The 21,679-nt window shown below is 46.7% G+C and overlaps 1 protein-coding gene and 2 pseudogenes across 1 annotated transcript; 1 reads left to right on the top strand and 2 right to left on the bottom strand.

Moving 5' to 3' along the window:
- Positions 1-1,511: 1,511 nt before the first annotated feature.
- Positions 1,512-1,994, bottom strand: LOC127756407 (uncharacterized). Its single transcript, XM_052281745.1, has one exon. It carries the CDS (start codon positions 1,992-1,994, stop codon positions 1,512-1,514), a length of 483 nt encoding a protein of 160 aa, XP_052137705.1.
- A 310-nt stretch (positions 1,995-2,304) lies between these two features.
- Positions 2,305-4,149, top strand: LOC127756909 (uncharacterized; annotated as a pseudogene).
- Positions 4,150-15,602: 11,453 nt separating this feature from the next.
- On the bottom strand, positions 15,603-21,307 carry LOC127757500 (uncharacterized; annotated as a pseudogene).
- Positions 21,308-21,679: the final 372 nt, after the last annotated feature.

Below are 21,679 nucleotides of genomic sequence, written 5' to 3'. Positions count from 1 at the left end.
AGCAAACATTCGAATGATTTTTTTCATCCATGGGTGTGTTTAGTTCAAGTTTAATTGAAATTGGAACGATGTGACAGAAAAGTTGGAAGTTTGTGTGTGTAGGAAAGTTTTAATGGGATGGAAAAGTTGAAAGAAAAAGTTGAAAACTAAACCAGGCCCATCTCACTCAGATTTTTCAACATTTGGATAGACGACACGTTGATTTTTCAATATCTGGATAGACGACACATTGCCGAGTGAAAACGTCTTTACTGATAAATGGGGGGGGGGGGGGAGCATCCTCTCTATCTCTACGGATGGTGGCACTCCTTCCCTCTCCTTCCCGGCAATCCCTCCCTCCTCAAGCTCCCTCGCCGGCGAGCGGTAAGCCGCCCGAAGCTCTTGGCCACGGCGCTCGTGCAGTCTAGAGCAGGTGGTTGGTGGCGGCGGTCACTATGGCATCCGCAGGAGGCGGCGACAGTGGTGGGAGGTGAGGAGGTCCACGGCAATGGGGCTTCAGAAGGCATAGGCGGCGACGAAGCAGATGCAGGGAAGGAGCTCAAGGAGGCGGAGATGGTGGCTGCTGGGGATGTTGACGGAGGCTTCTTCCTTTGCAGGAGGGAGGGAAGGGGTGGGTGGGGGAAGGGGAGATGAGATCTACGTGAAGAAGCCAGCGGCGGCGGTGACGTCGCGGGATGAGACGTCGGTGGCAATGCTGATGTCGTTCATGACAAGGTTGGTGGTGGGGAAGTGATTCTACCGCAATGCTCCCGTGCAGCGCACCGACGACAGGAACAACGGAAGAAGAGGCAGCGGTGCGGCGGTGGCCGGGGGAGGGGGGGTCTCGCTTTCGGTCGCGGAGGTGATGCCTCCTGTGAAGGTCTCCCATGCGCACGGGTGCACGGAGTACGGCGTGGAGTTTGACTCGACGTCCACATACGGTGGCACCACGTCACGGGCTCTGAGGCTGAGGAGGTGACGAGCGGGGCGGAACGGCGGCGCGGAGAGAGGGCGGCAAGCGAAGCAGGTCGGGCAGAGCGGCGGCCGCCCTGACCAGGCACTCGAGGCCATCGACTTCGTCAGTTCGTCGCCCACGCTGCCACGCACCCGCTCAATAGATAGAAAGGGGCTTTGTTCAATTTGAACATCATAGCTAGCTTTATAGATAATTATTGGTTGCAAGAAGATGGAACAAGTTCTGATAACTTCATGCATGATGGATGGATGTTTTTGGCGACGGGCGTCAGCTCCAGTATATAAGAATGCCAATTAATTTTGAATTGTTTTGATAAGGGGGAAATTGAAATCATCCCTCGAGAGGATATCCCTTGATAAGATTTCTATAGAGCATTGTAATAGGGAAGAAAACCAAGTACTAGCTCATGAATTGGCCAATATAGCTTTATTAAAAATTCATGTATCTGGGTCGATAAACCCCCTGGCTTTTATTACGAGCAAATTGGTTAAAGATGTAACTATGTTTTCAGATCAATAAAGTCTAGCCAAATGGCTTCCAAAAAAAAAAAAGAACTTCATGCATGATGGCTGAGCACCACGACGCGAGGGTACGCCAAGTCGACTCGCAGCATACGGTCGCCGGCGAGATGGCCATTCAGCCCTTCCACCGCCGCCTCCGCGTCGCCGCCGCTGTAGAACGTCACAAACGCCAGCCCGCCGTCGCCGTCGCCGGCGGGCTGGCCTTCTCTGGACAGGGAGCACGCGCGCACGGGCCCGAACCGCTGGAAGAGCCACCGGAGGTTATGCCCTTCGACGCCCGCCGCCACGTTGGTGACGCGGACGAAGCAACGCCGCCACTCGTCGGCGTCGAAGTCGGCGGCGGCGGCGTGCCGGTGCCACCCCGGCTTGCACTGCTCTCTGCAGCTACGAGATGAGAAATAGCCGTCCATGTAGTTGAAGACGCAGAAGCTCTCGTTGTGTGATCGCCATCCGCAGATCCTGCACGCGTCGTCCTCCACACATCTCCTCCCGCCGCCGCTCGCCGCCGCCGCCACCATCTCTTTGTTGCTCGTCGCCGTTGTCGTCATCTTCTTCTTCTTAATTATTGTTGCGATCGAATATCTAATTTTATTGGTCTTCCGGCTAGCTTCATCAGGTAGTAGGCTAACAATCTAGATTCGAAACCTTACCTTTTCTAATTATTTGATATTAGCTTATTTCCTAATATTCGCGTCTAATTAATTATATTTATCTATAATAAAGTTTAAGCCAATTGTAGTTGTATACGGATACGGTTGTGAATTTCCAAGTTAAATTATTAAGGTTTTTTTAGTATCATCTCCAATATTCCAACTCATCCAATCAGGCATGATGAAACGCAAGGAGAGATCATCGGAGTTAGAGGACGCCGTCGCCGGAGATGATGACGATGATCGTCTGAGCAGCCTCCCCGACGACGTGATCGGCCGCATCCTCTCTTTCCTGCCCGCCCGGCAAGCCGCGCGCACGACGCAGCTGTCTCGGCGGTGGCGGCGAGTGTGGCCCGCGCACGTCGCCGCGCTCAACCTGTCCGTCCTGGACTTGCCGCGGCGGCGCCGCCGGTGCCCGGGGATGATCCAGAGAGAGTTCGCCGCTCTCGCCGGGGAGGCCCTCCTCCGGTTCCCGACCACCGGCATCCCCTCCATCTCCGTCGAGGTCGACCACTACATCAACGTCGCCGCCGACGGATGGTTCGGCCAGGCGATGGAGCGCGCCGTCGGCTCCGTGCGCGTCACGTCGCTGCGCGGGCTCGTCGGCGGGCTGCCGCTCCCGCCCTGCACCCGCGCGGCGGCCATGGCCGTCGCCGCGCCGCGCACCGTGCTGACACTCCCCGGCGTCGACGACCGGCAGGTGTTCGGCAGATTGTCCGAGCTGAGCCTGTCGCTGGTGCGGCTCGGCGGCGGCGGCGAGCGGCCGCTGGACGAGTTCCTGTCGTCGTGCTGCCCGCGGCTGAGGCGGCTGCGGCTGCGCGGCGTGAGGGGGCGCCACGCCGTGCGCCGGCTGGCGCTCCACACGCTGGACCATCTCGAGGTCCTCGACATCGACGGCGTCGACGACCTGGAAGCCCTCGACGTGTCGGCGCCCAACCTCCAGTGCCTGAACGTGCGCTCCTGCTTCCGCGGCGGCGGCGGCGACGTCGCCGTCACGGCGCCGGGGATCGAGGCCGTCGTCTGGCACCGGAGCTACCCGGAGCATCTCGCCTTCCGCTCCGGCCTGGCGCGCGTTCGCCGGCTCGCCGGGCCACTCAAGCTCGCGGCGGTCGGGCGGCGCGACCTGTTCGACGCCCCTTACACCACGCAGCTCCTGCGGTCGTGCTCCCTCGCCGTCGGCCATCTCGACATGGAGCTCGTGATGCCGGACGACATGGCTCTCGCCAACTGGCTAGGCGGCGGCGGCGGCGGCGCGTGCGAGGACTTGATCCGCCACCTGCCGGAGCTGCCGCGTGTCACTGTACTCTCGCTCAACATCAGGTAGAGCTTCGCCGGCGGCGGCGGCGGCGGCATTGCGGCGAGCTTGGCGTCACTACTCTCCAAAACACCAAGCTTAACAAGGCTTCACATTCGAACAAGCCCCTACTGCTTCTCAGTCTTTGTATGCTCCCTCATTGTTTCTTGCAGACCTGAAACGTGTGCCCTCATTTTCCACGCTCACACTCCCCAATCAGCTAAACGTTATGGTATATAACTTTTTTAAAAAATAAAATTATAGAAAAATTGTTTTAAAAAGCTGTATTAATCCATTTTTTAGTTTTAGGAATGTAATACTTAATTAATCATACGTACTCTAAATGTGTTCTTTTTTTAATCTTAGGAGGGCCAAGAGGAGGTTGAGGCGGTGGCGGTGGCGGCACGAGGAAGCTGGCACATGTGGATGACAGATGGTGAGGACGACAGCCGGAAGCCGAGGCTTGGTCGTCGTCTCGACTTCCTTCGAGAGGTGAGCGTGGACGGGCTCACCGGCGGCGACCGTGAAGAGTACAGCGTCGTCGTCGAGCTCTTGCTTGCGACCATCGTGCCACCGTCGCTAGAGAGGACGTCTCTCGCGTTCCATGGCCACGTCGCGCCAGCCATCATTGATGACATCGCTAGGGAGATCCTGCTGCACTTCCCTATCATGGCGACCGGCCGCTGGGAACGCTCCCCGCCGAGCGTGCTCACATGGAAATCAAGCTAGATGACAGCTCGTCAGCTCCCACGGGGATGCAACTGGGACGGGCAAGCGGGTTTTTTTTTCCTTCCCGTTTATCACAATTTAGTTAAATTTTTCTTTCAAAATTTGTGTATTTCCTATATTTTTGAAATATATGGTGCATTTTTGTTTGTTATAGCCCTATATTTTGACTGAGAAATGTGTGTACTTCCTATTTTCTTTCAAAATTTGTAACTTTTTTCCTTCTATATTGACAGTATGAACTTCGCATTATCTGGTGTGAGTCGTTCAGAAAAAAAAAAAACTTAAAATCCAATCTTCCTCTAACTGAAAGGCGTCACGTCGGCTAAAACTATTCTCAATACTACAGAGGGACTCGATTTTCTCTGGTTAAGAAGTTGTGGAGGTGTTACATACCCGATTTTGTGGTTAACGGACACGAATGAAACTCAATGTGTTGTGGAGGGATGTAAAGTGGACTTTTTTTCATTTTCCATAGATATATTATTGGCTCTGGCCTAACCTACGTATTAGCCCAGCACGTCTGAACGCTCCCAATCCGGCCCAACCTGTATCTAAGCCCATCGGTAAAGGAATAACAACCATTGGATCAGTCGCCCACTGCGTGGATTCGACGACGTGGTTAATTTTGTGATATAGTCCACTCAAAAACTAACCACGTACGACGACGTGGTTAATTTTGCGATATAGTCCACTCAAAAACTAACCACGTCGTCGAATCCACGCAGATTATGTTTCTTGTACAATCTGTACCTAACTACTTATCTGTTTCCTCCGAACAGATTAGGTACAGATTATGTAGATTTCTGAGGAATCCACTCGAAAACTATCGAGAAAAATCCTCCGAACCACTCTAAGCTTCGTGTCTTGGAAGTTTAAAGCATTTGGCGGCGCGCCGGTGCAGAATTCTAGGTTGGGCTTACCAGGGCAATGGAGTCAAAGGAAGAGCAGCACAATAAGCCACTAATTAAGAACATAATTATTCTGAAATCTGAAGCTTTAGTTAGGCAATTCTTCGGTACTACATTCATATGTACTAATTAAGAACATAATTATTCTGAAATCTGTAGCTTTAGTTAGGCAGTTCTTCGTACTACATTCATATGTACTTAGCATCTGAATGAATGAGGGGCTGTTTGGATGGAGACTAACTTTACCATAACTCCATTTGCCATTATTGTGGTAAGCCACGCAAAGTGCGGCCAACAATTTGTTAGCCATAACTATGCCAAACTTTGGCTAGAAAATGAGAGTATGACGCGTGGGCTAATGTGTTAACAAAGTGTGGCTTGATTCAAATGTGGCACTCTACCAAACGCTAGCTAAGAATTTATGGCACGCCTAAGATTTGGTTTGGCAGACTGCGGCCACCGACCAAACAGTCCCTGAGATAATGAGAATTATGCTGCAGCATGCGGTTTAAACAAAGTTGTTCAAGGCGTACACACAGCAGCAGCAGCTAATTAAGCTAGTGTACTTTAATCTCCCTGTATATGTTGATTATTGTTCAATCTGAAGATCAATGTTCTTGCATCCTCGATAGGTAGTTAGGTACAGATTGTGCAGATTATGTGTGCGTTTTTTCCTTCTTTCCAGAGATGCAAGTGCAGAGGAAGATGATCAATTGATGAGTTGGGTTGAGTTAACCTGGGCGTGTGGGGGTCGGAAACAAATTTTCTGAACCCCTTCAATTTTAGCTATGTTGGCTTAAAGGAGCTTAAATCCAATCTTCCTTGAAAAAAAAAAGATATGTGAAATAACCATTTGTGATTATAAGACTAGTCGCCACTAAATTCTTTCCAACTTACTAAGATAAAATAAATCAATCAACCAACACCATTAATGGATCCAAACTCACCAATATCCTTGCTTCAGTGCTAATATCTCAAAGCAAGGAAACCGTGACAAATCAAAATCTCATCCACCTCTGGAAGTCAACTAGTAACATTAATCAACTAATCAAGTACTCCCTCTATATGACGCTGTTGACTTTTCGATCAACGTTTGTGTCACACCCCGATCCGGCACCGCCGTACAACGGCACCTGACAGGAGCGTGTCGTAGGGAAAACGGCGCAAACCGATTCCTACGAAACCGCGATCTCAGTACCAGTCCCAGGACATAGCGCTGGTACCCACGGTGACAAATATGAATCATTGCAATCCTTAAAATAAATAGATGATTTATTTACCTTAACTTAGGTTGCAACTCAAAACAGCATGAGAATGCAACCGACGACGCGGATGAGGAAACACCAACAATAGCAGCAGCAGCGGAACCAACGGTCTAACACCCAACACCACAGGCGACGGCTGGGAACCAGGACGAAACCTTAATCTTCACTTCACTTCATCTTCACTTCAAGGCAGAGGAACTATATATATATTTATATAGAGCAAGGATGAGTATTTTCATACTCAGCAAGTCACGGGAATTTAGGTGTTTAATGCAAGCTTGGAAGAGAGGCAAGGTTTTTTTTTTTTTGCAAATCTTTTGTTTGAAATCATTTTGAAGTCACTAAGTGATTATTTCTTTTCAGGTTTTGGGTCGAAAAGAGACTTGCGTCTCGATTCAACTTTAAGAGATGCTTTTCAACAACTCAAATGGTAATGTAACGACCTCCTGGGTCAGATCATTACTTCTCGGCTCCCAGAGCCATTTCACTTGATTAATCGGCTCCCAGAGCCTTTTTTTTATTTTCTCGGACTCCCAGAGTCCAGCTGCCCAGCAGCACAACAATCTGCTTCCACTCGGGAAGCCTAGTCTATGATGCCCGCAGACATCCCGAATCACACAGATTCATTTCTGACCACTCAGGTCATCCATCTGCCACATAGGCTGATTCTGGTGACGATTCCCATTCCACGATAACTTTTCACAAAGCACAGGCAAACAAATCTATGCAACGGGAAACACCCCACATCCGCCCATGACCGTGGGCACGTGTTGACGAAAAAATCGAACACACCGGCCTGGGAGATCTGCTTAACTCCTGTGCAGGTCCAAATATGATGGGATGCGGGCGTGCCAGTCAGTTTGATCCTGCAACTAACAAGATATGCAAATAGTAGATCAAAACAGCTGATCGGCTGACAAGCCGATGGAGTAGTTCCAGCCGATAGCCGATAACAGCCGATGCCGATACCAGCCGATAGCGATAGGGTTTAAGCAATCGGCTATATGTCCAATGTAGATAATGATATAAAGGCAATCGGCTGATGATGATGTAATAAAATAACAATATAATCCAGTATAAACCAATCGGCTAATAATGATATGATACATAAGCATCGATCCGAAGGTTAAAGCACACATCGGCTGGAGGTCCGATGTCATAAAATCCACAAGATTAGATTAAACGATGAAACCTTTGTTGCGATCGGCTAAATCCAATATGTATACAATCCTTTTAAGCTGATGCAATGTCCAGATAACTCATCAGCTGAAACCCCAATGAAATCCTTATTAGCAATCAAAAAGCAGGCTAGAGATTATGGTTCTAAGCACGACTTAGTAAATCAAACTTAACTGATGCAGCACTAAGTATGAAAAGAAACATAATATCTAGACAATCAAGCCGTTGACTGAGTTTTCAGGGTGGCAGATGTCTAAGCTAATCTAATCTAGCTGCACGATTTAGCCGATATCGGCATAAACCCTAAAACGAGAAGCAGCCGATAGAGCTAAATTGAGATGCTAGGACTAGATTAACGATAGACATATGATAAATAGCCAGGCGAATATATTATCCAAACCAGAATAATCCAAGAGGTCGAATGTACTGATGCAGCCTTGAATGACGCCGACGTAGACAATACAATTGCCTGGACCGGTGGAACATTGGACTTATCCCTTCGCCGGAGATCAAAGACGATGCAGCCCCGCGTCGGGTGCCAAGTTCCGCCGAACGATAAAATAAAGTAGAAAAGGTAAAAGGTGGCGATGCGCCGAATTGTATTGATCGTGAAGATAGATTACATGGACCCCGGGTGTACATATTTATACCCATGGGTTGATACAAGTTCTTGCCGGACAAGAAAGAAACTTTCCTAAAGATAAAAGGAAAAGATAAAGTCCTTATAGGACACTAAACACACTTTCCTAAAGATAAAAGGAAAAGATAAAGTCCTTATAAGACACTAAACACACTTTCCTAAAGATAAAAGGAAACTAACAAACTATGCCTAATTAATAGATAAACTATCATGTCGCATCCTTCTTGAACTCAGACTCTTCTAGATAAGCTTCCTTTGATTGATCCGACTCCACCAAGAACACGACATCGTGGTGACTTGACTCCCATCGGCTGATTCTAGAACTTTGAAGCCGATACTGACTCTGAGCTGATGGTAACTTTGGGCTTACCAAATTTCGCTGTTAACAGCACGGCTGTTCGAACAGTTAGTTAACCTCTGCAGAGGGGTGCACTTTACCCACACAACGCGAACTTGCTCCCATCACCTAACCCGTGTTCATGACGCACGGCTGGAAAAAGGGAGATTCGCGACAAGGCATTTCCAAAGCTAACTTCTGGGTCACCTCATGCCACATAGAGGGTCTCCCTGACCAACATCGGGCCAACTCCGGCTTTCCTTTTAGGACTCTCGGGTGCCTTCCTCTGTTTCGGACTCCCAGGATGCCTCTACCCCCACATCCCGGCTTTCCGCCTCTATTGGCATACAAGATTTCCCAAAAGCAGCTAATTACTTAGCCAGGGTGTCCCATACCACCATGTGGTTGCACTTGTTATGCTTGATGAATTTCCCACAGGAATCGGTCCTTATATGCGAATACGGGACGACGCCACCCAGGCACAACACCCGTATCGCGAGTTTTCACAATTCATTTTATTTTCTAACACACCGACACCACATGTCGGGTTTAAAAGCCTTCTCAAACCCATTTCCCAGATTATCGACAAACAACGATGTATGTGGAATAGTTGTTATACGCGCTCAGAGAGCACGGATACCGAAGTACCACAAAGGTGGAGCGACAAGGAATCAGGGTAGTACAGCCTACAGGAATTAGTGCGACTACTGGGTAGGTCCGTCGGTTTGGCACGCAAACCGAGGCCAAGCATGTTATAAACGTGTGTTGCTAATTGAAAGTGCATCTAGGCCCCTAATGATTTTGATGATGGATTACAATGCGATTAGAGAGGACTAACATTTTTATTCAAGCAAATGTGAAGGTTGTTAAGTCCTCAACGTGTTGTAATACAATGCATATCCCGTGAATGCGATATCGCGATGAAATGCGGCAATGATCAAATGGTATATTGTATCTTTTTTCCTCGCATTGTGTCGTAGGGAAGCCGTACTATTAAGAGGGATGATGCATAGACATATAAGGAGTGATGCATGTGCTCAAAATCGATTTTTCTTCGAAGCATTTCTCTTTTGGAGCGTTCTGGAAATTTTCGGAAGTTCCGAAAATACACAGAACCGTTTGAGAGCTCTCTGGACATTTTCGGAAGTTTCGAAAATACACAGAAGCGTTCTGGAAATTTTCGGAAGTTCCGAAAATGTTTTTCGGAAGTTTCGAAAATTGCGTTGACTTCGATTTTTTTCTCAGATCTGGAATTTTCGGAAGTTCCGAAAATCCCTTTTATTGCACTCCAACGGGCAGATTTGTGCTGTGGGTATAAATACCCACCTCCCCTCACTTGTGAGGGCTGCTGGTTCCATTCCAACTATTTGTACCCTTGGCTTGCTCTCTCTCTCTAGTTTATTTGAGCCTTGCTTCCTCGATTCATCTCTCTACCCGTGTTTGATTCGGATTTGGTGTGTGTGTGTGAGAGTGTGGATTCGAGTTTGTGTGGGTGCTACTTGTGGTCTTTGTGAAGATTTGTGAGCACTTGCATCATCTCCGGGAGTTCTTTGCATCATCTTTTACTCTTGGAGGTTGAGGACTCCTAGACGGTTAGGTGTCACTCCCGAGCCACCGATCTACTTGTGGTTGGCCGGGAGAAGTTTGTGAAGGCCGGATCTCGCCTCCGCAAGGGAAGAGATACCTCTTAGTGGAAGGAGGAGTGCTTAGTGCAACCTCTTGAGGAAAGGGTTAGCTAAGACCCGGCTCTTAGTGAGCTCCTCAACGGAGAGTAGAATCCCCTCAAGGATTTGAACTCTGGCGAACAACTTTGGGAGCTACATCTTGGTGATATTTCTTCATCCCTCTCCTCTAGCTTTGCTTGCTTGTACCGCTATTGGTCTAGTTGCTGATTGTGCCTTGTATTCCCTGTTATAGACTTTTAGATCTAGAGTTTTTCATTTTGTGTGCGCTGCTCTGTGCATTTTCGGAAGTTCCGAAAATCCTTTCGGAAGTTTCGAAAATTCCCAGCCTAGCTCCGAAAATTACTGCTTCCGCATTTCTTAAGTTTTAAATTAGCCTATTCACCCCCCCTCTAGGCCTAATTGACCCTTTCACTAATAATGCGAATTGCAAACAAATTAATAATGAATTTTCAATTATATGAGCAATTGGTCAAAGGGTGACTTGCCTTACTCAAGGTCTTCACGAAGCTTCGCGAGTCTTCGAGAAAACCACGATCGACGAAAATCCAGTAACCGCAACTATATGCAAACAAACGAAAACCTAAACAAAAGACCAAAAAAAATCCTATTTAGGCTAATTAATAGTGCCATTAAATAGATCTCAATTTTATAGAAATACTAGAAGTGGAACGGAGTCAATCGGAGCTACGGATCGAGAGATATGAATTTTGGAAGTTTATTTGGATTTTCTGGACAAGGAAAAAAGGATCTATTGAATTTATAGAAATAATAAATAAATTGGTGGAATTTTTAGAAAAGAATATTCTCAAGAATATTCTTTGCTTTCATTGACATGTGGGGCCAACAAGGGGGAGAGACATTTGTGTATGGGAACTGATTTGGTGGAGGGAGGAAATATGGACTTTAGCTCATGAGGGATGGGCATTGGGCTTAGAGGGAGGGACTGAAAGTGGACTTTATGAGGTCGGACCGAGGGAGAGGGGGCACGGCCCGGGTGTGGAAGGGATGGCCCACGGCCGGGCGGGCGAGGCCGAGCCGAGCCAGGCATGCGCGCGGGCGGGCGCTGACTGGGTCAAGCGGGGCCGGCAGGCTGAGGTGGCATGGATGCCATGGTGGCAAGGCGAGAGGGGACGAGGTGGCGCGCCCGGAGATCGGACGGCGCTCAGCAGCCGATGGGTTCCGGCGAGCGGCGGCGAGCCGGAGGGGGATGCAGGCACCGGGGGCGAGAGGAGGAGAAAGGGAAGCCATTCCATGGCTTGGATCTGGGAGAGGATGCGCGATGGCGGCTGGCGGCGGCGGCGAAGCTCGTCGGATGCCAGACGCGAATGCGCGAGAGAAGGGACGAGGGGATGCGGGGTTGGGCTTAGCCGAACCAATTCGCAGTTGCGACGCGCAAGCGAGGGCACGGGACCCAATGGTCTCCGCGTTCGAACTCGCGGCGACGCTATGCGGTGGCGGAAGGGGCGGCATGGCACGGGAGTGGGTGGGGAGGCCGATGACTCGGGCGGCAGTCTGGGAAGGTTCAAGGGGACACGGGGAGGGTCGTGGCGCAAGGAATCTGCGAGAGAAGGGCCGACGGCGGCGGATTGCGGCGGCGACCGTCGCCAGCGGAGAAATGGGGAAAACTCGCCGGGGCAATGGGAGTCCAATTCACCGGGGAAGGAGCTTCTACACGGCTCCGGGAACTCGTTTCAAGCGACGGTCGGCGACGAGCTAGCCTAGGGAGTCATGGCGACGGCGAGCGACCTCCGGAACAGAGCAAAGACGCACGGTGGCTACGACGGCGACGGTGGAGCCAAGCGAGCATCTAGGCACGAGGGGACAAGGACGGTGAAGTCGCCTAGAGCCTAGGGAAGGGAGAGGACGGGGGGGCGCTCACCGACGAGAGAGGAGCGGCGTCGGCGGCGTGGATGGAGTCGCGGCGGCGGTGCGACGCGGCACCGAGGGTGCGCGGCCGGGGAAGAAGGGAGGGAGAGGTGGCGCCCAGAGCTCCTCGTCACGCGTCTACACACGCACCGGCTCCTTCGGTGCTCGGCGGCGAACGGCGACGGCGAGAGCGGGGCGAGCAGCAACAATGGCGCGGCGGTGATGGAAGTGAAATGAGAGGAGGATTCGATGGGAGGGGCTCGGGTTTTTATAGCGGAGGCGTGGTCGGTTTGGGGAGGTGGAACCGACTTGGCGGTCGAGCGCTCGGCTGGCGGTCACGGGCGACGCAAGAGCGGCGGACGACAAGGATGCAAGGAGCGGCGAAGGCGGTGGATCGGACGGCGTGAATTGAATCAAGGGAGCGCGAGGGGCAACGCGGCGAGCTAGCGCGTGGTCAAGGTGGGGCGTCGAGTTGCTGCGGCAGCGTCAGCGGCGCTCTGTCCGCGGCGCAAGCAACAGAGGTAGGGCGCCGGTCTGGGAAGGAAAAAAGGAAAAAGGAGAGGGGAAGGGGACTTGGTCCCTTGCCACTTTGGGTGAGGGAGGAAGCAGAGGCGCAAGCTCTGGCTCCCGTTTTTTGGTGGTTAGCGGCGTGGAGTGGCTCGGGATGGTGGCGGCAAAAGCGGGCGGGGCCGGGCGGCACGCGGTCACGGGCGGCGTCAGGGCTGACGCGGCGGCGACCGAGTGGCTAGCCACGAGCAAGCGCGCGCGCGTGGGAAACCGATGGGCGGCGGCGAAAAATCGAATGGCGGCGGCGGGAGGGTTCAAACCGCGACAGCGGGAATCGGCAAGGCGGAAGTGGTCGACCGGCGAGAGAGAGAGAGGAAGAGAGATGACGCTCTCTCGGGCGGCGCACGTGCTATGCAGGTGCGAGGAGGAGGGAGGAGATAGGCAGAGGGGAGATGGGCCGAGGGGGAACATGATCGGCCCACAAAACTTGAGGGAGGCGATTTAGACTTTCACAGAGGAGGCTGATTTGGAGAGAATTGGAGTTTGGATTTGGATTCAAGTTCGATATCCGAACTCGAGGGTTCAGGGAGGAATCAAGGAATGGATTCAAGGTGGACTCGGATATTTTGGAATCAGGACCAGTGTTTGCCGAGGATTCAAAGGAGGCGATTGACCTTTGGAAAATTGAATCGGAATTGGAATCTTGAGGTGGGGGATTTTGATGGCGACGAGAGGGAACAATGATGGAGATTGAATTGAGATCCACGGCATGACTTAGACTCTCACTCGAACAAAATTTTTGCATATAGGATTTTGCCGAATTAGTTTTTAACGTCCCACGAGAAGCGGGGCGTTACAGTTTGACCATTCGTTTTATTCAAAATTTTTGTACAAATATGAAAATATTTATGTCATACTTAAAGAACATTTGATGACGAATCAAGTCACAATAAAATAAATGATAATTACATTTTTTTTTGAATAAGACGAATGGTCAAATGGTAGACAAAAATTTAACGGCGCCATATATTAAAATATAGAGGTAGTACTACCTCCATCCCATATTACTTGTCACTTTGAGTTTTTATTTGTAAAGTTTGATCATTAGTCTTATTTAATAAATTTTAGAATTATCATTTATTTTGTTTGTGACTTGTTTTATTATCAAAAACATTTTAAGTATGACTTACTATTTTTTATATCTGCGCTAATTTTTTAAATAAAATGAATGGTCGAACGTTGCAAGAAAAAGTCAAGCGATAAGTAATATACAACGGAGGTAGTATTGACGTGATATGTTTACTCCACAAAGCTAGTAGTGATCAAGGATTGACACGAAGGTTTACTGATGAGAAGGTACTTTCGTGATATGATCAAATTTTTAACACGAATTTCAGTGATTGGGGTTCGTCAACTAATTCTCCGACCCCTCTAACCTTCGCGTATTGGCAGATTAAAGCATGGACTCGAGGTTAGGCTTACTACTTACTAGGGCACTTGCGGCAAAGGAAGAACAACACAGTAAACTAAGAGAAAATTCATTCCATACCTCTGAAATTTTAGCCGATCCTTTTTATGCCCCTAAATTTTCTTCGATCCCTTGTATACCTCTAAAATTTGATTTAGATCCCTTTTATACCCTTGTTGTCAATTGACCATCAGTTGACCATTTAATAGGTATAGAAAAGTCAGTTTTACCCTTCAATACATGGGGAATATGTAGAAATTTGTAAACTATTTTGTTGCAAGTATATAAATTTATTGTATGATTATAATATTTGTAAGTTTTTTGTACATATAAATTTTAACAAATATTAAAAAGTATGTGTAGAATTTTCTTTAAATGATAAACATAGTTTTGGAAAGCATTCCTATAAAATATATAGGACATGAAAAAATGTTGAACTAGCATAAAAAATGCTACATATACTCTTTTAATAAGTAAATAAATATTAGTTTTATATCATTATGTAAAAAATAAACTTTACCATAAACAATACCTTGTACAATAAAATCATGAATATAATAGTCTTATATAACAAAATTATACACTTCCAACAATAAGGTGAATACGGTTCACCTTATTCAAGTTCTAGATTGGACTCCGAGTGATTTTGAGAAATTTACTTCTATATATGTTCCAATGCAGGATGAAATTCAAATCACAAATGATGTGGGTAGGAGTCAAGAGAAAGAAGTTGTTCCAGACTTCTAGTCATAGGGATACAAGTGGGGTGTTCGAGCACGATTTTATTTTATTTTTTCAGTTTATTCCACTTGTTTTCTTTTTCTAAAAGTGTACTAACATATGAGAAATAAACCAACAAGCGACCTTTCATACGGTGTTGGGTTTGCCCGCTTGCATCCTTAACTCGTAGACTCGCTAGAACGTTTGATATCCTTTGGTACCTCCCATATGGGATCATCTCCATAAGAAGACTCGCTCCTGACAGAACAGGACGTGTCAACCATCGCCGGCGGCGCCGCCGGCATTTTCGCCGGGGGCGGGAGGCTCGGCAGCGGCGCGTCGAACCGTAGCACGTTGACGGCCTGCCTGATGGCCGGCCTCATGCCGCGGTCGGGGTGCGCGCACCACAGCCCGACCACCAGCACGCGCTCCATCTCGTCGCCGTCGAACCCTCCGTTCAGCCGTCCGTCGGCGGCGGCGGTGACCCTCCCGGCGTCGTGCAGCTCCCGCACCCGCTGCGCCAGGTGCACGGCGCTCCCGTCCGGCCGCGTCATCACCGGGCACCTGCCGCAGGCGAGCTCAAGGAGCGTGACGCCGAAGCTGTACACGTCCGACTCCACGCTGGCCCTGCCGGTCACCATGCACTCCAAGTGACCTCGAGCTACCGGTCCAACAAAAAGGAAAAAGAAAGATTTGCTCCGGTCAAACAAAAAGTACCTCGAGCTTGAGCTACCGGTACCTCACAGTATCAAATCATTTCCGATCGTTGGATCTAACAATGTCCATCCTACCTAGATAGATCCAACGATCGGAAACGATTTGGCACTTCGAGATACTTTATGTTGTACCGGAGTAAATCTCTTTCAACAAAGCCTCAATTGAACGCGATGGCAAACGACTTGTATTTAAGCCATCATTGAAAGTGAACGTGGGATAAGTATTTAAACAACAACAACAACAACAACAGACTGGCGCAAAAATTTACAGCTTACAGAAAACCATACTGGCACAAAACTTACAACCTACAAATCCCTAAACATTCTGTAAGAATGCATTTGCATCCTGGGATATGGTGATGCCTTCCTGGCTGCATCAGCATTGACCACACTTTACAAATCCAGTATATACATTCCCCACAAAATGGAGAGCAACACCTAAGATCCTATATTCCTATGAGCACTGCAAGACTGCTACCGTGGCCGAGATCCAGGGATGGCAGAGAAGCTTCCGCTGTCAGACATGTAATAGTGGTTGTAATTGATTCTCGTAACGAGATCCGCCAGATGGGGGAAGTGACCAACATTGAGCTTGAAAGATAGGATCTGAAAAGGGATATTGAGATTGTCATGAATCTACTGAAAATACCAAGTTCAGACAACATAGGAGATCATCGAGTTTTGCTGGTAGTAGATGGAAACATACCCGCAGGAGAAATACAACGCACTCGTCAAATTGCTTCTCGATGCGATCCACTTCCATCTCACATCTTGCCTTGACGGCTGGAGCAGTTCCACCAGTACCAAGAGTCTGTTCTATGTTGTGGAAGTCAAGTGCCAATCCAAGAATGGTCTTAACTCGACTGGCTATGAGGGCCCACTGCACACAGGCAATTGCCGCAATGAACAATCTTAGCTAGAATAAAGTTTTTGGAATTAAGCTTTGATGATTGTAATAAGAACGACAAGTTACTCACCAACTTATCAGAGGCCACAAAGCATTGTCGCTGAATAGAAGAGAGGTATGCTTCATGAACTTCCATGACTTCATCCAGTGTAGTGGCGGATGCCATGCCATCACAAAGCTCAGTCCACGCACTATGGTATACCTACTCAAAACTGCGTCATGAGTACAGTAGAGAGATGTAGAAAGGAATGGATCAAAAATACCCAACTCACCCGATCCATGACATATTGATGAAATGCATCAACAAAATGAAGGAGCTTCTGCTCAACTATTAAATGTTGCTTAAAATTATGCGTAGTGCTGCCTCCGCCCTGCCAGTGCGGAAAGGTTTGATACATCAGAATGAAGCTATCATATTGAGAAGTTAGAGCAGATTCACGTACCCAACTATCAAACACTATATGAGTTTATACTGTTTCCAGATTTATCAGACGACAACATGAAAAATAAATAAATAAATAGATTCCATAAGATGGTGACAGGGTTATAGGATGGATAAGTACCTTCCACGTCCACTTTCGAGTTTCGTCCAAAATAAACTTTGCACGCTTGACCTTTAGTAAGAATGCCATGACCTGATCGAGCAAAACAGCAAAAGGTCAAAAGCCATCAAATACATGGCACTGTTAAATAATTAGTCTAGAAAGTAAGTACCTGGTTATACTTCTTCAGTGCCTCCGTATTGACAATCAGATCAAGAGGCCAAGACACCTGCCACCCAACAGCATAACATGAACACATGGTAAAGAACGCAGAATATTGGTGCTGTTTTGTGCATACCTTATATGTAAAACTAAGCACATCAAGTGCCTCAATGCCAAAACCTTGTGCACGACCTTTCCTAGAAATTGATGTAGTTTCTTCATCGTTGCGCGTATCATGCTTTGCTAGCGAGACAACCAAAGAATCTGGCGCAGTCAGGAGCATTTTGTCAGCTGAGTTTCTTATGGATTCCTGCAGACAAAAATTGATAAAGCTATTAAGATTCTAATGTGGCATCAATTTTGTCGCACTAGATTAGCATAGTGAATCACCTGTAGCAAAGTATTCAACTCAAAATCATCATCCCAGGGATTTCCTTTATCGAGCTTGTCAAAAATTGTTACCAGAAACTGCTGCAGCATGTCACCTGAAGGCTCAAGTTGGTCAATAGAATTGTATTTATTTCTACATTTGGTTTGAAAATAATGTTTGTTTCTTTGATGAAACATGTATTTAACCTAGACATAGTAAAAAGATTTTTTCAGGGAAAATATTGCGAGAGGTTAAGAACAGCTCAATGATAGGTTGATAGCATAATACCTGACCCTAGCAAATAAATAGCACGTAAAACAAAGAGTTCGTCCATTAACCTCCAGTCACCCATTAGCTTTGACAAGATTTGCTTGCCAATTTGATCAACCTGTTGAGGGGGAAAATGCAAAAACCTGTTATACGGATGACTAACAAGATATATAACGTAAATAACTAAATGCTAGTATAATGTTTGAGCAGACCTGTCTCTTTATACATTTAGAAAGGCATTCTTGGATGATACCAACTGGTTGAAGAGGATCTCTCAAACTCATGCTCTGAATAAACTTCAAAGCTCTTGAGGCAAGTGTGCTATCTTTCTGCAAAGGTAAGATCTCTGACAGCGGGACATTTTCCTGAAGGGTGAAAAGGTTAACAACTAATAAGAAAACATGAACAAGAAACTATACTTCAGAATCAGTCTCACATTTACACATGGCAGAAGAGTCGGGAATGTATAGAGAGACTCCAAGGTTCTCCTGTCATCCTCTTGGCGGATATATTCTGAATCATCAAACTGAAAACCAAACTTGTAATCAGTTCCGTCTAGTCTGGGGAAATATGTTGTAGATAGGGTATCACCAGGGCTAGTCCCTGAAGAGTCTCTATCACCAAATATAGACTTCCGTATGTTCTCATCATTCAGTGGAGGAAGATGGAAACTTTTAGAGATATTTAAGTCACTCCAGGAGTTTTTGTTCCTCTCTAGTATTTCTTGACAAGCAGTGATCCCTGGGTTTTCATAGCAAGATAGGTTGAAATGGCTTTCTACTGCAGTGGAAGATACATCTTGATGATCTCCAGGGACAAATGTTGGATCCCTCATAACAGCATTTTTTGCTAAAGTTTTCTCCATGCCGTCATAGTCCCTGCCTGATGTAGCATCTCTTAGGAGCTTTAACCAAGTCTTCTCAGAGCTGTTTTCTCCACATGCCTCTTCTGTTTCTTGTACATTACTCTTACTGTGCACAATTGATTTGTTAACTGGAGCATGATCAGCACACAACTTTCTTAAGTAATCATCAACATGGTCACCATTTTCCAACAGACCAGATAGGCATATCAAGAAACTCTCAGACAAGGTTAAGAAACCCATTTTGCAAGCATTATTTCCAAACTGGCCTGCAGATTCTTCAATAATATCTTCACACTTATCTTGAATTCTTATACTTGAGGTATCAGGCCGAAACTTCTGTTGACTAATGTAATTGCCATGCTGATCAACATTAAACTCATGTACGACTTCACGAGTTTGAATCCGATGTGTCTCTTGAACATGCTGAACAAGCTGAAATGATTTCCCAGCAGATAAAATGGCTCTTGCAATATCTTTCAAGAACACTGGGCATAATATATCCGCGCAACCTTGATTGCTAGATTTCAAGAGAGCTGCTGCAGCAGTTGCTTCCTGGTTGATTAATTCCTTTTTCCTGATAGATTCATTGTCAGCTAATGTTGATGAGCTATCAGTTCGTGGTCCTCGTACTCTGAGCATATAACTCATTTCCCAGAATGCTGGTTGATCTATTGTAACTGCTTTGTTCGCGTAAAAGAACATCTGCAGAAAACAGGTTCCCAAACCACAACAGGGAAGTTTTAAAAATGCAAATTTAAGTAACACATTTCATGACAGTTGCTCAATAAAATTAAAATTAAAGGACTTACATCCCTAACAGGATTACATTAGGCATCGAGGTAATGTTTAACTACATGATCACACGCAACTCCTCAGCAGGCATTAATAAAACGGAAGGGTTTATAAGACTCACCAAACTTAAAAAATGAGCCCAACACAAAGAAACATTTCAGACACAAGAGTAATAACCTTATACTAGAAAGGATTATAGTGTGCTCATACGGAGTAGAAGATATACAGGTCAGGATCATAATTGCATATACTTATATGTGACTTTCAGGAGACAAATCGAATAGGATTAAGATCTCTGCCAAGCGCCAATCCAACAAAAAAAAATTGCATTTATAACATAATGATATTATCATGATTTATGTTTGAACCAAGGTAGCTCAGGTCGAGCAAAGGATAGAGGCCATCCTTACAGTATTTCACAGCTAATGTGTAGAGAAAACTTTAAATTTAAGAATACCAGTTAATAATTTCAAAATGTAGTTCAAAAAATGTCTTCCTTCAATACCTATTCATAAGGGTCATCAAGAATACCATCATAGAGCCAGGAATCAAGACACTGGAGATATGGTAACAAGGTTCCAGCGAATATCACAAGCAGCATATGATAAGGTTCACCCTGGAATTTATAAAGATTTCAAATGTAAGAGGGTTGAACATTCTGTTAATAAACAAATAAGACCAAGTATTTGGACAACTGGCTTTTTTGTGGCAACCTCGCCATCTTCCACAAGACAGACTTCATTTAACTTCTTAAAAAGATGGTTTACAGCATGAACCGCCACTTCACTAGATGCCATCTGTGCGCCAGAATTCCAAAAGGCATCAGGCACAGCTCCTTGCACAACTTGATACAAATGTTCTGCTCCAGAACATAAACTGCATAAGATTTTATATTATGGGGTGAGTGAAAGCCACAATCTGTCAAGTGATAAAGAAGCATGAAACTGAAAACACAAGTTGTCAGTTGTACAGTCCTCTCTGGCTTTTAGAAAACTACCTAAAAAGGTAAAAAGGAAAAAAAAAGACTATACTATCATGTCTCTATAATCTCATATCTCTATGCAACTTTTTTTGCCATCACACATTACATAGAGTTGCTGATGTCTCTAGAATCACCTATAGTAGCATACAACATCACTACTAAAAACTAACCTAGTTATCCATTTCGTACAACAGTAAGAGGTCCTTGACTAAAGTAATGGTCACTCTGAGGAAGAAAAATAATGTTATAGTAGAATAGACCATGACCTTGACGTAGAATCAGTCAATCCCAGCAGAGTTATAGTCCTGTCAACTGAAAGAAACAACTGCTCTTCCTCCTTCAGAGCTGCTTTGCGGAGCCTCTGATATTAACATGACAACAATGTAATTTCGGACAAAACAAACATCATCCCCGAAAAATATATGCACAGTCTGAATTGCAACCTCACCATTAGCCAAGAATCGACCGAACTAGCAAATGCACTCAGCGTCGGAGTTCCATGACCGCACGATCTTACCCTCCCAACAAAGAGCTCCACCTGCTTCAAGCATGTCGCAGCAAACAGAAAAGGCTTGAGCACAGCTCTGAGGCTGGTCTGCGACAGGTGCGAAACATAGACCCCTGCTTTATCACAGTATCCAGGTGCAGTCTTATCCCAGTAGAGCAAGACCGTGTCAAAGCCTTGGAGCACTTGGAAAACACTTTTAACCTGTAACATGTGCAACACCAATATAGTGCATATCTACATGATCATACACATAAAAGAAGCATAGCACCAATTCCCACTGAGAATGAAAGGAACAGACGTGAAGCAGTCAGAATGAATTACCCACCAATTCATGCTCTTGTGTACTCAGTTCTGGAACAGGCGCCGCATGAGGAAGGCCATCAGAAACGCTGAGCTGCAGCTTGCGTATAAAGCTCGCAGAGCCATCGGCCTACATCAATCCTGCGTTTTGCTGGGGAAGAACCATGGGTGGATCCACTCGAGACCCTGCGACATTTGCGTGAATGAAAAAGAGTTAATTGCACATTGAGCTAGGTATTAGCCATCCATTTCAATTGACGCCATAAATTTGCATAACTTTGCAGGTTGAATAAAAAAATTAAATGCAGATTGTACCAGGGTGGGCAACATTGCACCCAAGTCCCCAAAATGGCCACCCAAAATCACAAAACATCAGGGGCGGATCCAACTTGGGACATGGGGGTTCAGTTGAACCCCCAAACTTTTGGGTGAACAAACAAACTGTTATTACTTGAATTATTTAAGAGAGGTTTAAGGCTATCAAATTAAGGAGGAGGAGGAGATCTAGAAGAGAAGCGCAAGCAAATTCCAGTCCCGGTGG

Source organism: Oryza glaberrima, chromosome 12 (genome assembly GCF_000147395.1).
Source record: "Oryza glaberrima chromosome 12, OglaRS2, whole genome shotgun sequence".
Lineage (NCBI taxonomy): Eukaryota > Viridiplantae > Streptophyta > Magnoliopsida > Poales > Poaceae > Oryza > Oryza glaberrima.
The sequence above is the reverse complement of the archived record's forward strand: the minus strand, read 5'-3'. Positions and strand labels throughout refer to the sequence as shown.